The sequence below is a fragment of the Grammomys surdaster genome, unplaced genomic scaffold (genome assembly GCF_004785775.1).
Source record: "Grammomys surdaster isolate TR1022 unplaced genomic scaffold, NIH_TR_1.0 371, whole genome shotgun sequence".
In the NCBI taxonomy this organism is placed as follows: Eukaryota; Metazoa; Chordata; class Mammalia; order Rodentia; family Muridae; genus Grammomys; species Grammomys surdaster.
In genome coordinates, this window is record NW_021604790.1 from 2,558,085 (window position 1) to 2,575,013 (window position 16,929).

The following is a 16,929-nucleotide window of genomic DNA, read 5'->3' on the forward strand; positions in this document are numbered from 1 at the left end:
GTCAGGTTATTTTGTTTTTCTTTTTTTCTTTTGTTGTTGTTGAAGTTTTAAAATCAGTATTCTGAAAGTTAAAGAAAACTGCCTCCAGGAAGGCAGAGGTGGCCAGAGCATGGCTCCATCTACAGCCTAACAGGAAGCAGCATGAAGTGTTAATACTGTTTTATTTAAATATTTACACGGGCTGAAAGCAAGAAGAACCAGTCCCTTCACTTCAAATAGATGCCATTCTTCTAGGGCTAGTTATCCAAAAAGTGATGCTTGTAAGTCAACAAGGAGCACAAAGGTAGGAGGGGCTCAGCCAAGGACGAGCCTCACTCACCCAGCTTCACTCAGCCAAGGACCAGCCTCACTCGCCCAGCGCCTGCTTCTCTAACAAAGCCGTTCCTTTGGGGAGTTGAGAAGGCAGGAACAGAGAACCCTGGTCTAGGCAAGTAGGGCTTATGTCAGTTGACTGCTTAACCAGTTCTAGTCACCAGAAGAGCACTAACAAAGGAGATGAGGCCTGCATTACAAGCACCTTTGGGTCAGGGTAAGGAGGGCCGAGAGCCTGGGGGAAGGCCACAGGGGAGAGGGATGGATGGACTTCTGGTCAGTGTCATGGGAGAGAAGAAGAAATTGAGCTGGGCAGATAGCAGAGAACTGCGAAGCCAAAAAATCCTGACCTACCTGTAAATGTGCTCACCTCCCAACAAAGGAGAAAACTGTCCCAACTCTTATTATCCTCTGGTCTATTTCTATTTTAGTTTCTAGCCAACCCAAAAGGCACATTTAAAAAATTGTCAGAGGGGGCTAAATACTAGGAAGGCAAATGAGACTGCCTGGAACAAGGTACCCAGGGAAACCAAAGGGTCCCTCTTCCCAGACAATCACCGAGTGAGTGTCACTGCTTCCAGAGAATAAAGCTGTTGAACCAATCCTCCCCTCCACCGTGCAGTCCACTGTCTCTCTGTATAACAAAGCACATCAGGGAGAACACTGTGACTGAGCATCCTCCAGACACCAGCAGCTGCCTGGTGCTCATCAACTCAAGAATCCCAGTGCAGGACGAACCAACCACTACTGCAAATTATTTAACACTTGTCCCAGCAAAAAAAAAAAAAAAAAAGAAAAGAAAAGAAAAAAAATGTGTCAACATTTTTATAGTTCATAACTTCAAAAAATACAGGTTGATAAAATATACATGCTTACTCATTTTTGCATCTAGCAGAAAACAAACAAATACTTTATTTTTTCTTTTTATTTTATAACCTTTAAAGTTTCTTAATTCAACTAGGGCAAACATATTTACAGAAAGCCACCAGAACAAGGATCACTTAAAGAGCTGGATGTAGAAAATATTATTGCAGTATACTACAAATACGGAACCTTTTTAATATGAGCTACAAAAAGCAGCATTTACGTTTATAGAATTCAGTGCAATTTTACATTAAAAAATCCTATAAATTAAGAAGAAAACATTAACATAACAGAAGAAAACATACCCTTCAGACACGAGCTCCGTGCTGGGAAGCACATGGGTGACCCTATGTTCAGCATAGCTTCTACTCACGATAGGATCTTCTTGTCTGGGATATGTAGATGCCTCTTCTGGGATGAGGGGCATGAGGACAATAGTGCCAAATGCATGGCTCTGTTTGTAAGGAAACTGGATCAAATTGCAGCCTGAGTTGCTTTTGGTTCTAGGTTAGACTCCCTCTTCCACCTCACCTGGGATAATGTGTCACAAAGGGATAGTCAAAGACACTGCCGAAAAGTGGTGGAGTTTTCACCACTGGAGAGACAGCCTGGCCTTCCTTGTGGCACTGAGAAGGCAGGACCAGATGGGCCCATGGCAAGTGCTTCGGTGACAACCCATTAGAGGAGGAAAATGTTTTGAACTTACAGAGGGGAAGTGCAGAGGATCAGAAAGTAGAGGAAGGAGGATTACTTGACAGTCTGGAGATGTTGCTGCAGAGGAGTGTGGGTAGCACTTACTGGTGTTCCCTAGCTTAGAAACACAGGAGGGAGGGACTAATAGAAAGGGGGAAATATCCCTGATAGTAAACCCAAAGCAAACCTCAAATCTAAATCCATCCCTGCAAGCCAAAACTCATTTCTTTGGCTGTCAAGACACTGCCCGTTCCAGCTTTTACTTGCTGGTATAAATGGCTCAACACCCCCAAGGGAAGAATAGGTCACCTTCCCTGGCTCAACATAGGCTTCCAACTCCCAACTCAAGTCCCATGGCTGGGAGGGTGCTGCAGGTCCTGACCTGAGAAGATGGGGTGAAGCAGTGGGTGAAGATGGAGGGCAGTGGCAGCTGCCGCAGCAGGCCGTGGGGCAAGCAGGGTAGGGTAGAGGGCAGCATGAGGGACAGGATGAAAGGCGAAGGGCCCAGGATGGATAGCCGAAGCAGGAATTATATGGATAGGGTGGCTAGCAAGAAAGGTGGCAGGGTGGCCAGGGATAATTGAGTGAGTGAGATGGGACAAGGAAATCGGGGTGAGATGGGGCTGGGGAATATGATGGACTTGGGCAAGTGGCTGAGGGTGAGGGTGAGGGTGAATGCCAATGGCGGCAGCAGCTGCCGCCGCATGATGCTGTAGGATGGCATGCTGGACAGTTGTGATGGAGGTGGCAGAGGCTGTGGCTGGCTGCTGAATGTGGATGGGCTGCAGGGCTGGTGTGGCTGGAGCTAGGGCGGTTGAGGCTGGAAAGGCCTTAACTTGTTTGGCCAGAAGTTGCTGCTGGATGTGTTGCTGTGCAGCCTGCTGGAGCTTGCTGTACTTCTCCATCTCCTCAGGGGTGAAGGTGATGGGCTGGCTCTCTAGAGGGGCCAGAGAAGCATCTTCAGTCCCATCTGTGGATTCAATACTAGGTTCCCCACTGGGAGGTGCATAATTGGGGAAGTGCTCAAGGTCTGGGGCTATAGGCAGCAAGCTGGATTCCACAGGGCCTGGTTGACTGCCACTATCCAGAGACTCCAGAGTATCCCCATCACTGGGGTCAGGGAGGTAGTTATGGGAGATGGCTGGATCCCCAGGATAGCAGTCAGTATGTGCTGGGGTGCCTAGCGGAGCCATAGAGTGATCAGCAGTAGCTTCTTCAGACTTTGGCTCTTCTTGGGGAGGGTCTGATAAGGGACCAGCTGTTTCCTCTGAGGAGCACTGATGCCCAAACGGAACATCACTACTCCTTGGGGACCCTTCTTCTGGCTCTGAATGTTCCTGCTCTTCGCCCCTTTCCAAGCCAGATTCCTCACATTTCTTATTGGACTTCCGGGTAGCTGGAAGTTTCCCTATCATTGGAAGAACAGGCTTATTACCAAGAGATGGGGGGAGTTTAGGCCCAAAGTAACCCTGTGGTGGGTTCTTGTACTTGAGCCCTGCCTTATTAGGGGTGGCCAGCACCTCCTCACACACACTGGGTTTCCTCTCCACTTTCCTGGACTGGATCTTTTCTAGCAGCAGTCTGGCAGTAACAGAATTCTTATCTTCAGGACTACAGTCACTTTCTGACCCCCTTCCTGTGCCAGTACTGCTATTCTGGGAGGGCAAGCCTGCTCCTTTACTGTCATCTCCTCTGCCATCTTCTTTCTTTCCAGGACCTTCTCCCCGACCTGATCGGAAATAGTGGGGAGACTGAGAGCGGTAGATCTTTGAACGAATGAAATCCCGGCGGCCAGGGCGCCTTTCCTCTGGGCTCTCGTGACCCCACGATCCCTTTCTGGAGCCTGATCTCTGAGAGGGGCTTCTGGTGCTGCGGCTCCGGTCCCGGCTATAGCTTCGGCTTCGCTGCCAGCTGTGGGCTGTGGTGCTGCGACTTCTCCTCTTGCTTCGACTGCGACTACAGCTGCTACTGCGGCTCCGACCTCGGGATCTTGATCGCTCCCTTGTATGACTCCGAGATCGGCTTCGGGACTGGCTGCAACTGAGACTATAGTCATCATCAGATGATGAGTATTTGTGTCGTTTGGACCTGTGTTTGGAGCTGGCATAGTCGGAATCATCTGAATCATGAGAGCGCTTAGAGTGCCTGCGTGACCGGTCACTATAGTCACTATAGCTGTCGTCAGAGTAACTGTGCTGTCTACTATAGCAGCTCTGCTCTGAAGAAGCGTCAGAACTGCTTGAATAAGAACGCCGGGAGGAACGATGAGAGGAATGGCGCCGGCCAGATCGAGAGCGGCTACGAGAATGCTCACTACCAGAGTCTTCCTCTTCCTCCTCTTCCTCCTCCTCCTCCTCCTCTTCCTCCTCACTGTACTGGGATGGGGACTTCTGGTGCAGTCTGTGTGAAGAAGCGTCATCACTATCCTCATCCCCACTACTGGGTTGGCTCCGATGGCTGGACCGGCTGCTATGCTTGGTGCGAGCTCTCCGCTGAGAGGAGGAAGCTGGCGGTTCACCTTTGTGTTTCCTTCCACCGTGATCTTGGGCACTGTTACCACCTCCACCATCATCCTTCTTGCCACTGTTTCCTTCTTCAGCGGGAAGGGATCCCCGCTGGGAATCATCTTGAGCTCGACGCCGTCTTCTTGGTGGTGCAGGGCTGCCACTTCCAGGAGGTTCTGGTTTGGGTCCTCGTTCAGAATCCGCTGTGGCTGCTGATTTGTTCTTCTTTCGTTTCCGTTTCTTGCGCTTCTTAGATTTCTCCCCAGACTCCACCTTACAACTCTTCTCTTCCATGTCAGCCTTGTGCTTACGTTTGTGTTTACTGGATTTTTTGTGTTTCTTTTTCTTTTTGTGTCTGTGAGACTTGCCTGATGGTTCTTTCTTGCTAGGATGGCTTCTTCCGGTGTCTTCAGTTTCCGATGCATGGTTACCCCCAGGCTCCTGCTTGTTCAGGCTGCTACAGCTAGCCCCTGAAGCAGGTTCATCCACTCTGCCTTCAGAAGAGACTATTACACTCTGCTCCCCTTCCCTGTTTTTACTTGGTTCTCCTCCATCTCCAGGATCGAGGCCCTGGAGGTGATCCTTTGAAGAGCCTCCGACATCTTTTGGCTTTTCTGTCCCTTTAGCTTTAGCATCTTTGTTTCTTGAAAGTTTAAAGTCAAAGTATAAAGGATTACAACTGTAGGAAATGGAAGGCTCTGCTTTGGTGAAAATGAGTAGTTCTGATGGCCACTGGAGGGCAGTGCTTTCATCCTTGCTCAAAACTGGAAAGAATGGACCAGTAGGATGCTTGGGTCCCTGGCCTGCTTTTGTTGCTGGGGGGGTCGGAGAAGTTTCTTTAGGATTGGATTCACACACCTGGCTCTCTGAAGTCTCCCTACTCTCACTCAGCTCACCTTCACCCCCTCCAGAGCCTTTCTTTGTTTCAGCTTTGCCTCCAGGCTCTGAGGGCTCAGCCACAGTGGCTTCCTTTTGAGGTTCAGAAACTTCACTAACTGTTTTTTCTGCTCCTTGGCTTGCTGCTGCCTTACAGCAAACTTTAGGCTTGGGAGAACTACTTTTTCTGTTCTCTGAGGCGTTCTTTGCGTGTGTACTATGATCGCCTTCCATTTGTTCACTAGCTCTCATAAAAAGTAAGAAGGGGAAATTAGGTTTGACCTTGCAGTGTGCTGGGGGGATATAGTGGTAATATTCTGGTTCTGTAGTCCCTGTTCCTTCTTCCCGCTTCATCTTTTTCAATTTGGACAGTGTTGAGGCAAGGGACCCTCCATCCTGAGGGTCTTCATCTTCTTTCTTTCCATCAAGATTGCCAGTGCCGTCAGCATCTCCCACCTTCTGCACTCCCTGGTCAGAACTCTTCTCGTCAGCCTTCGCTCCATCTTCAGAGGTCCCTTCTTCTGCATGGTCCTTGAAAACGGATGCTATTGATTCAAGTTTGACGGGAGCTTTCTTGGCAAAGGAAAATGACACTCCCAATTTCTGCAGCGGGGGTCCCAGATTATTCTTAATGCCAAAGCTGATACCTTGGGAGGCTAACCCAGGAGCCTGGGACAGTCCAGTGGTATTAGTGATCTGTACTGATGTGAAGGGGCCCCCTTTATCTGTGGAGAAGTCAGATCCAAAGCCACAAGAAGGAACAGCACTTGCACCACTGTTGGTTGACGACTCGTCTTTATCCTCCTCTCCACCATCTTCGTCTACAGCCACTGTGGTTGGTCGGAACATGGGCCCGCTTCCGGGTGCACTATACAGTGGTTGAGAAAGTGAGAAAACAAAAGAGAGGATTCAAGTTATAGATCTTATAAAATACTCGTCGTCTTTGTCCTTCCACTCATCATAGGTTGATCTCAAAGATGCAGAGTGGATGCCCCTAGCAATGTGCTGAAGAATGGAACTTATTGAACAGAGGTAGGCAAAGTTTCATTTGATTCAAGTACCAGGCTAAATTTCCAAGGCCAGCTAGCTATTGCTATCCTTTAAGCTATTTGCCCCACAAAAAGGATCATCTTACAGCTCAAGTTCTTGACCAATACCATCTCACAGTTCTTTAATCTGTTACCAAGCCTTTTATTTTTAAATTTTTAATGAAAATAGTTTTCTCTGAGGTTGATGAGATGGCTCAGTGGTTAAGAGTACTGGTTGCTCTTTCAAAGGTCCTGAGTTCAATTCTCAGCAACCACATGATGGTTCACAACCATCTATAAAGGGGTCTGATGCCCTCTGGCATGCAAGTATACATGCAGACAGAGCAAATCATGTATTGGAGCAATCATATATTTAAAAAACTTTTTCCCTTTCATTTTATTTTAATTTTACGTGCACATTTGCTTTTATGTATCCCTGTGTACTATATGTATGCATTGCCTTTGGAAGTCAGAAGAGGACATCAGATCCCCTGGGATTGGAGTTATAAAAGACTGTGAACTGGAAATTGAATCCAGGTCCTCTGGAAGGTCATCTAGGGGTCTTTAACCACTGAGCAACCTCTCTAGCCCCTCCACTTTCAAGATGACATGAATTTATTTAGTGTGAGTGTGTGTGTGAGAGAGAGTGAGAGGGTGGGGTGGGAAGAACAGACAATCAGACAGACACAGGTGGGTACATGACACTGGATTTAACTTAACCACATACATGTACACACTCATAGAGAGAGGCTACATTATAATAAAGTTTAGTTTATAAGCTGACACACCAAGAGATTAACAGTAAGAGGAGTTATAATAGTGCATCATAATGCAAGCTATGGGAACGTGAACTTTGTCTTCCCATCAATGGACAGGGAGCATGGACACAGTGAATAAAGGGATGATTCATCTTTTAGGCATTATATATAGCACACAGCTTAAACTTATTAATAATTCTATAATTTTCTTTTTAATGTATTTCTTTTTTTAAATGTATTTTTTGTTACATTTTATTAATTGTGTGTGAATGCACACAAGCCATGGTACATGTATGGATGTCGGAGAACAACTTGTAGAACTGGTCCTCTCCTTCTGCTGTATGGGCTTCAGGACTCGATGAGGCTTTCAGGCTTGGCTCCTCTACCTGTTGAGCCATCCTGTTGGCCCCTGCTGAACTGCAGGAACTATTATACTTTAGGGGGTACTCAGAATGATGCCTGTAACAAGCAACCTTCCAGCTCCTACAACAGAACTACTATGGTGCTTTAAAGCCAGTGTTTACTGCCTATCTTGCTATATATGGACTATCTAGGCATTTCCTGAAATCTGAACTCAGTAACTAAAGACAATTAGTTAGATATTCACTAGCTGTGGGTTGAACGTGCCGCTGCTGTTCAAAGATGGAATCCAAGCAGACATATACAGTAAGACATGTTCATACTGTGTCATACTCTACCTCATATCAATGAATAAACGATGTCACGTGTATAGGGCCCAGTGCCAAACCAGTAACCTACATACTGATCATTCCCACTTGGTCATCTTTTAACTGCTAATTTATAAAATGAGAGCTAAAAGCTGCTTCTGAAGAAAAACAAGTATAATATGTCCTGAACCAGAAGGTAGCCTGACATACATCTTTCATAGAGATATCCTTAGAACATGCCAAAGAAAGATGCATTTACTATAGAAAAAGTTGCAAATTGGGATGGTGAGATGGTTCAGCAGGAAAAGGGTGGCCGTAGAAGACTAGTGACCTGAGTTTACTCCCTAGACCCCATGGAAACAGATAAACACGTGGATAAACAGACCAGACTGCACAGAGTTGTCCTCTTCATCCACACACACCATGGCACATGAATCCATGTATAAACGCAGTAAGCAAATGCAGTTTGTAAATTTGTCAGATAAGAAACTGCAACCAAGCACGGTGGCACACGCCTCTGATCCCAGGACTCTCCAAGGAGAGGCAGGAGGAGCTCTGAGTTCGAGGCCAGCCTGGTCTACACAGTAAGTTCCAAGAGAGTCAGGGTTACACAGAAAAACCCTGTCTCAAAAACAAAACAAAAGAAAACAAAGAAAAATAAAAAAAACAAAACAAAAAACCCACAAAAACTAAAAAACAAACAAACAAAAACCTCAAAAAACATTAAAAGAAAGAAAAAAAATTGCAATCATGTTATAGGTGGTATAATTCAACGTTAGAGTTCATAGGTTGTTTAAGTACTTTTTTCTCCAATTCCCACTTATGTTTGGTTCCTTTCAGCATGGAAAAACACATATAATCAAAACTAAACAAATTAAACACACAATGGAAATCTGAAGTATAGGCTAAGAGCAAACCAAGAAATGAGGGGAATGGCAAAGCAAACATTCTCTCCTCTGGAGAGTGACCCAAACACATAGGTGTACATGTATTTCCCACGCCAGGGTGTTAACACTTTTGGAGGTTGAACGGAAAGGTTTCTGAATGTTCAAGCCAGGGCTCTGTCTCATCCTATTCCTCTTCTTTTGTTTTCCTGTGTACTCCTGGCTGTCCTAGAGCTCACTCTGTGGACCAGCATGGCTTTGAACCCCTAGAGATCTGCCTGTCTCTGCCTCCCAAGTGCTAGGATTAAAGGCGTGTAACCACCATTGCCTGGCCCCCTCTCCTCACTTTCAATTTTTGTCTTTTATTTTTCCTGATGGTGAAGATGGAACTTGGATCCTTTAAAGAGGTGCTCTATCCTGTCCTACACCCAATAAACCCTTTTTTGTTTTGAGACAAGGATTCTCTGTATAGCCCTGGCTGAAACCTTTTTCTTTTTGGTTTTTTGAGACAGGGTTTCTCTGTGTAGCCCTGGCTGTCCTGGAACTCACTCTGTAGACCAAGCTGGCCTCGAACTCAGAAATCCACCTGCCTCTGCCTCCCAAGTGCTGGGATTAAAGGCGTGCGCCACCACCGCCTGGCTCAAACCTTTTAATAATAAAACTTTTTAATTTTTAAGTTTTTGATTTGTTTTTGAGATGATGGAACTCATTATATAGATCATTTTGGTTTCATATTTACAGAGATCGACCCATCTCTACTTCCAGAGTGCTGAGATTAGGGCATACACAATGACACCTGCTAACTGTAGAGTTAAAAAAAGTTTAAAAGGCAGTGATCCTACCTGACTCAGAAAAGACGCGCTAGGATGTTGAAGTGATAAACTAGAGTGCTGTGCTTATCCACACGGCTGTGCTGGAGAACTTGTAACAGAAACAATGACGTCATTTACTCATCACTCAGCCCCAATGTGGCTGTTGGCATAATATGGCTGCAAGCATCTTTTAGTTGTGTCTAATGGAGTAAGCCAGTTACTCTTCAGGACAACTCCAAGGAGTTCTCCACTTCATTCCCTTCTCCTTTCTCTTTTTAGACAGATTCTCAGGTGTCCCAGGATGACCTCAGACTCATTACACAACCAAGCATAGCCCTGTACTTCTGGTCCACCTGCCTCTACTTCCTGAGTGCTGGGACTACAGGTATATGCCAACGTTCTTCTGCGGTACTGCAGAATCAAACCTAGGGCTTTATATATCCTTATGTAAAGTACTGAGATATACACCAGGTCCAATGAAAACACTTGTAGAGCTTCTACTTTATTTTTACATATGAGCATTCTGCACTGCATGTACACCTGCATGCCAGAAGAGGGCAACAGATTCCTTCATAGATGGTTGTGAGCCATTGTGTGGTTGCTGGAAACTGAACCGGACCTCTGGAAGTGGTCAGTGCTCATAACTGCTGAGCCATCTTTCCACAATACTTCCTCATCACAAAATTTAAATATTTTTAAGATATATATTTTTTGAGATCAGATCTCATCAGGTCCACAATGGCTTTAATCTTAGCAATACTCTTGCCTCAGACTCCTAAGTGCTAGGATTATAGGCATGAGCTACTACACCCAGTGTTGGAATTACAATTTTAAATTTGTAAGTTTATATCTTTTTTTTTAAAGGTTTATTTATATGAGTACACTGTAGTTGTCTTCAGACATACCAGAAGAGGGCATTGGATTCCATCACAGATGGTTGTGAGCCACCATGTGGTTGCTGGCAACTGAACTCAGGACCTCTGGAAGAGCAGTCAGTACTCTTAACCACCGAGCTGTCTCTCCAGCCCTGTAAGTTTAAATCTTAAGGATTCTATTTATCTATAGAACATTCCTGACATGAAATTTCCCTACCATTCAGCTTGTTTTCTTTGCTCTGCCAACTCATGGAGCCGCCGAAGGGCTTTTTCTTGTTTCTTCTCGTCTTTTCGGGATCTTGAAGAGACATTTCGGGCAAACTCTCTCTGCTTGAGATCTTTTAGTCTCTGAGTTAATAGAAAGAAAGAAACAGAAGGTGAGCAATTTTAATTAACATACAGATATGGAAGCAAAGCCTTTATAATATTTACCCTGAACCAATGTTATAACACTGGCATGGAATACACTATTATATTTATATGGTACTCAGAAACACAATGGCTGATTACTTTGAGCATGACACTTTGATTATGGGCATTTGTAATTAGGACAGCAAGTCATTTGCCTTATTGTACAAAACAAAATGATTTCAGAAGCAACACGCAAATTTTAGACTATTGGGAAGAAAGAAAAGAGACCAATCACCTGCTCTTCCAGGATGCAGAACCAGACACACACATGTGAGATAAATCGTAGTGACACAGGCCAAAGTGAACAGAAAGGGGTTAGGCTGGCACAGAAAATTACCCAAGGTGTAAGATCTAAAAAAAGCAATGTACAGCTTACATGGGAGGTTATCAGAATCAGAGCAAACAGAAATACTTTCTTTCCCCACCATAAAAGTGTGGGGGTTTTGTCTGGTTTTAGTGATAACAGAGGTTTCTTATAATTATTAAAGTCTAGAGAGGTCTTCCAACCCTGGCATGTTCAGAACTCAGCCTGACCACTTTCATCCAGCCTGTCTGCTAAAATGGAAAAAATGTAGCTTTCCATTCCTTCACAGCCCTGAGAAGAACACCAGGGAAGAAGAACACAGGAAAGTAGAAGATTCTGTTACTTAAAATTCAGTAACAGAATGGGCCTTTTGTTTTCAGAAGCTACTGTGTAATTTTCCTCAAAACTAAAGAAAACAAAAACCAAAGAAATGTCATGAGACAGGCTGGTGACAGAGTCTGACATACCCATCTGCAATGAAGACAGTGCACCACACTCCAGAACATGAGAAGTGAAAGCAAGGCCTACCCATCAGCCTGTGCTCTCCCAACAGCTTAAGACAAGGGAGCTGACCCAATATAAAGTGGACATTGCTTTAGAAAGGCATGGTGTTCAACAGACAGAGGAATTTTCTTACCTAATATTTATGAAATGTGCTTCAGATCTTTTGGAATTGGGAGGGGGAAAGGAAGAAAGACACATACACAAAAAAGATATACAGCTAAAGACACTATAGAAAAACTCACTCTTGTGATCTGGGCTCCCAAATTAGAAGGATTTGCTCTCAAAACATCAGCTGAAAACGTCACATCACAGAGAAAAAAAGTAAAAAATAAAACAAGAGTGGAAGAGAAAAATAAGGCAAGCATTACTACATAAGCTCTCAGTGAATCTACAAACGATATACTCAGCAGTCAGGGACAAAAGCATCCACTCAACAAGGGCTAAGGAGAAGCAAGAGTGGAAAAACACATACGTACACACACATGTACATGTACACACACGTACACACGTACACACGTACACACACACACACACACACACACACACACACACACACACGCACACAGTAATCCCATCTAGATAAATGAAACCACCATTTTTCTGTAATAAGTTCCATTTCCTCAAGAAAACTGGTCAGAGAACTATAGGAAAGACTGCTACTGTCTAAAACCAGTGAGTGAGGCTGTACCCACTCATCTTTAGTGCAGAGAACTTCAGTCAGTTAATCACTGGCTAACAAAGCTGGTGCTGGGGTAGGCCCCATAAAGATTTAGATTTTTATAAACTCAAGTCATCCCCCCACCCCTTTTTGGTACTAAGCTTACCGCTGAACTATCTACATCCCCAACCCTCCTTTACTTCTAGAGAAGGCCTCACTGAGCTGCCTGGACTCACCTTAGTCTGTGGCCCAGGCAGGCCTTGAACTTCTGATGTAGCCATCCAAGTAGTTGGGATTACACATCTACACCACCAGGCTCAGTGAGGATCAACTATCTTAAAAAGTATGAATTTCAACATTTTTCTTTTGAGAGAAATGGGGCAGAAAGGATCCACTATGACTATTATGCCATTTTGTATGGATCTTTACTTCTCCTCCCTAAACACTTAATAAGCTCTCTTATCAAGATGTAAATAGAATGCAACGTCTTTCTCATCTTTCCTATTACCCCCCCCCCCCAGTCAAGTTCTTCTACGTGACTCTCACTCAAAGCAGGCATTTGTTGAAATATGGGACATTGTTAAAAAAAAAAATTATTTTCATCAAACCCTGGAGCCTCCAGATTGTGTCAGACAAGGATTACATTTTCTTCTTCCTTTCCCTTTCTTTTGTTGGTCTTTTACACAAGACCACTGTGTAGCCCTTGGCTGGCCTAGAACTAAGAGAGAACCACTTGCCTCTGCCTCCTGAGTACAGGGATTAAACGGGTGGGCCATCATGCCTGGGTCTATTCATTCTAGAAGACGAAGGAACAGAACCGAACCAACATCATTCTCAACATATTCTACCCAAAAGTCCTGCCACAGTACACAGACAGAGAGACAGCAAACAGAATGTTGTTGAGGAGACAAATCTCAAGTGTAAAGCTTCCTTCTAGGTAAAGTGTACCCGAGCACTCTATTAAGTCCAGCAAATATTCCTTCACTGCCCTCACAAACTTCAGTCAAGCCTGGAGTTTCAGGGTAGAATGAGAACTTCCCAGGTCTAGCCCACTCTGAGAGACAGCATATAAACCTCCCCAGACACAGCACACACACAACTGCCTTTCAGATGGTGACATTCTGATGAAAATGAAAAATTGTGTCTTTTTTTTTTAAAGGACTCATCTATTTATATATTTATTTATTGTGTTTTCATGTGTATAAGCCTTGGCAGGACGTGGCACTCCCGCAAACTCCTGCCTTGTGTCTCAGGGAGGGACTGGTGTCGTCATAAGGCTGAATGAGCAGCAGACCCTCCCTCATCTACTGAGCCATCTCATGAGCTCCAAGTCTCAGGTTAAGATTCTATTTTCCTTATCTGGCTCCAACTTTCTTTCCTACTTGAGGTCAAAGAATTCCCTTCACCAAGTCTCTGCGGTCCCTGCCCCGCCCCCTCCTAGGAGCCCAGAATAGCATTCTCCAGCGTCAGCACCTTGCTCTAGTTCTCATCTATGACTGTCAGATTCTCTTCTCAATACAGCTGTTCCTGTCTTTCAGAAAGGTGCAAGTGTGAGACTTCAGTCAGAAAGACCCAGGTTAATCTACTAGTCACCAGTCAACTGAGTTTGTACCTCACAGCCTCAGCTGCCCTCATTATAAAATTAGAATGAGGTATTAATAGGTTTATGAGATTAAATGACAAACTAACCCCTTTTCTTTTTAGTATTTCAGGCCTTACTCATGGGTAAGTGCTCTACAACTAAACTGTCTGCAGCCCTCTTTTGACTTTAGTTTTAGAAAGGGCATTTATCAGCAGCCTGCCCAGGCCGGCTCTGAAGTTATTACCTGTCAGTCACAACAAAGCACCTGGCAGGTCACAACTGCTCATAGTGCTCTTCTTCCTTTTCTCCCCGCCCCCCCCTTCTTTTGGTTTTTCAAGACAGAGATTCACTGTCTAGTTCTGGCTGTCCTGGAACTCACTCTGTAGACCAGGCTGGCCTCAAACTCAGAGATCCACCTGCTTCTGCCTCCCAAGTGCTGGGATTAAATGTGTGTACCACCACTCAGTTACTATTTTCTTTTTCGTTTTTGTTTTGTTTGTTTTTATTTTGTTTGTTTTTCGAGACAGGGTTTCTCTGTGTAGCCCTGGCTGTCCTGGAACTCACTCTGTAGACCAGGCTGGCCTCGAACCCAGAAATCTGCCTGCCTCTGCCTCCCAAGTGCTGGGGTTAAAGGCGTGTGCCACCACTGCCCAGCTATTTTTATTTTTAAAGTAAACTTTATTATATATATAAAAAAATCTTGCAAATTAAAAAAAAATCACACACCAAAATTAACTACTATTTAAAGGAAATCTCTTCTTAAATAAAAACTTCCTGACCTAGCAATGGTAAGGCACACACACCTTCAGCATTCAGGAGGCAGGCAGATAGACATCTGAGTTTGAGGCCAGTCTAGAGTACAGACCACCTGGTTGCTTTTCTTTTAAAAGTCATTGAATCGAAGACAGACTATACATACTTTTCATGCATTTTGTGTTGCCATGAACAGAGCTGGAAACAGAACATAGGGGTGGTTCCTAAGCTTCAGTCTCTTTCTGGACATATGGCTCTGACCTTCTTCAACCTGTAAACATTCCTTCTTCTCTCATATCAACAATACTATATACCAAAACCCCAGGCCTCTTTTCTCTACTGTTTTATGTCTCTCTTTCCTATAACACAGTGCTATATAACAATGACCACGTTCTGCCAAACTGAAGCAACCCCTCAAGTATTTGGCCAGTGCACCCAATTCAAGCCCCAGGGTTTGATATTTCTGGAAAAGATCATCCAGGATATTACTCAATGGAGACAGGGAAATAATAGAGAGTTTCACATTTAACTGGGCGAGCTAGAGCAGTGGCATCTCAGCTCAGAGAGTACAGCACCTTTACATCCTCCCACCCAACTGGAAATTCAATCTAGGGGCCTTATACAGGCTAGGTAAGCTCTCTACACTGAGATCCACGTGAGGCTCAGCCTGTCCTTGAACCCTGACCTTCCTTTTGCAGGGTTGGACTGGTTAGGTATGCACCAGCACCTGGTTCAATGCTCTCCTCACAGCACTGTCACTTACAAGGCTTTAGTTGGGTTACTTTAACTTTCAGACTACAACAGAACACAGATTTTATCTTAGAATTACTATCATAGTGTATCAATGAGATGAATTTAAATTTACAAAGAAAAACCAGTTGAAACAGCAGAACATGAACATGCTAGGTGGGTTTTTATTTAAATTAGGGTTGTGTGCTAAGGTGAAGAACAGTTAGAAATACATAATAAGAAAATATGTAGTTTACCTGCAGTATTAGCTTCTGAGAGGTTTGTCATCAACCACGTATAAAAGCAGATAGCTTTCCTAAGTAGACACTTTCCCAAAGTTAGTTAGGTTGTGATTACTGGGCAAGTAACCTACTCTTAGTAGGTGAAAAGATCAAAACATACTCAAGTTTTAGAGACTGACCAAATGACTTCATTCACTATTAAGCAAAAACAGTCCCAAAGAAAATAGCACCCAGTGGGCTGGAGAGATGGCTTAGGGGTTAAGAGCACCAACTGTTCTTCCAGAGGTCCTGAGTTCAATTCTCAGCACCCACATGGTGGCTCATAACCATCCATAATGGGGTCTGGTGCCCTCTTCTGGTGTCTCTGAAGAGAGTAATGGTGTTGTATTCATATGCATAAAATAAATAAATAAATCTTAAAAAAAAAAAAAAAAAGACTGTTTAAAAAGAAAAGAAAATGGCACCCAGTGACAGACTACACACCCAGCACAGCTCACTCTGCACAGCTGTACACAGGTTCTAAGACACATGCTTTCCTTTACACTTCTGTTTCCACAGCATAACTATTTGAGAGGGGAACTGTGTTAAGTCAATATTTATGAAGCTTTAGGATTCAGACATACTTTATGGTTTCCTAAGGATAAATGCTATAAATAAAACAGACATGGAATATGTTCACAGCTCTGTGATCTAGATAGTTTGCTATTTTTGTTTAATTTCAGCCCTAGGATATGTTCCCTCATCCAACTGGTTATATGTCTGTTCTGATCCCGACACGCACACAGACACACAGAGACACACACAGACACACTCACACTCCACATAGAGAACTGAATGACAGAAACAAATCTGAATCAAACTTATAAAACAAAACAAGTCAGCACACAATGAAACCTAAGAGCAGAGTGGCCACTGAAACTCACCATTTCTCAGAACACACTTTAATCCAGAGGCAAATTACTTTTGAGTACCAAGGGAAACCCAAACACTTCAGCTCTCTAGCAATGCTAAGTATGAAAACAACCAACTATGAATAGTCAACACTGACAAAGATCCAGCCAGCCAGTACAGAGTGTTAGGGAAACTATGCATTAGTAGCCTCTATTCTGTGTAATTCAATTAGTGAAATTACTACTGGCTGCGATGGGCATGCTGTTTCAAAGTTCAGAAAACTACTACTACTACTTCACAGATGAAACAGATATTGGTATTATTAAATAAGACTTCAGTTTTTTTCAGAACATGTAAAAAGTGCAGAAGTTTTGATACTAAAGTTATTTTAGACAAAGGGAAATGCTGAAAGCATTCTTTCCTCTGAGAGGAAAAAATAAAGGAAATACTGGAAGCTGATTTAGAATGCCAAATTATGGCAAGCAATCAGATGATCACACACTGAGACTGCAAGGAAGTGAGCCCAACACTGAGGAGTCAGAGACAGCTTCAGTGGGCCCAGTGTCAGTCAGAACTTGGGA

At 44.0% G+C, this 16,929-nt stretch overlaps 1 protein-coding gene across 3 annotated transcripts in view; it reads right to left on the reverse strand.

The window, feature by feature from the left end:
- Positions 1 to 1,191: 1,191 nt before the first annotated feature.
- The window catches only part of Gpatch8 (G-patch domain containing 8), a 74,235-nt gene continuing 58,497 nt past the window's right edge, over positions 1,192 to 16,929 (reverse strand). For all 3 annotated transcript variants that reach the window (XM_028780449.1, XM_028780450.1, XM_028780451.1), the window contains 2 exons: positions 10,492 to 10,622; positions 1,192 to 6,117 (listed from right to left, as the gene is read on the reverse strand). In XM_028780449.1, coding sequence (XP_028636282.1) covers positions 2,214 to 6,117; positions 10,492 to 10,622 — 4,035 coding nt within the window. In that variant the 3' untranslated portion in view covers positions 1,192 to 2,213. The remainder of the gene's footprint in view (positions 6,118 to 10,491; positions 10,623 to 16,929) is intronic.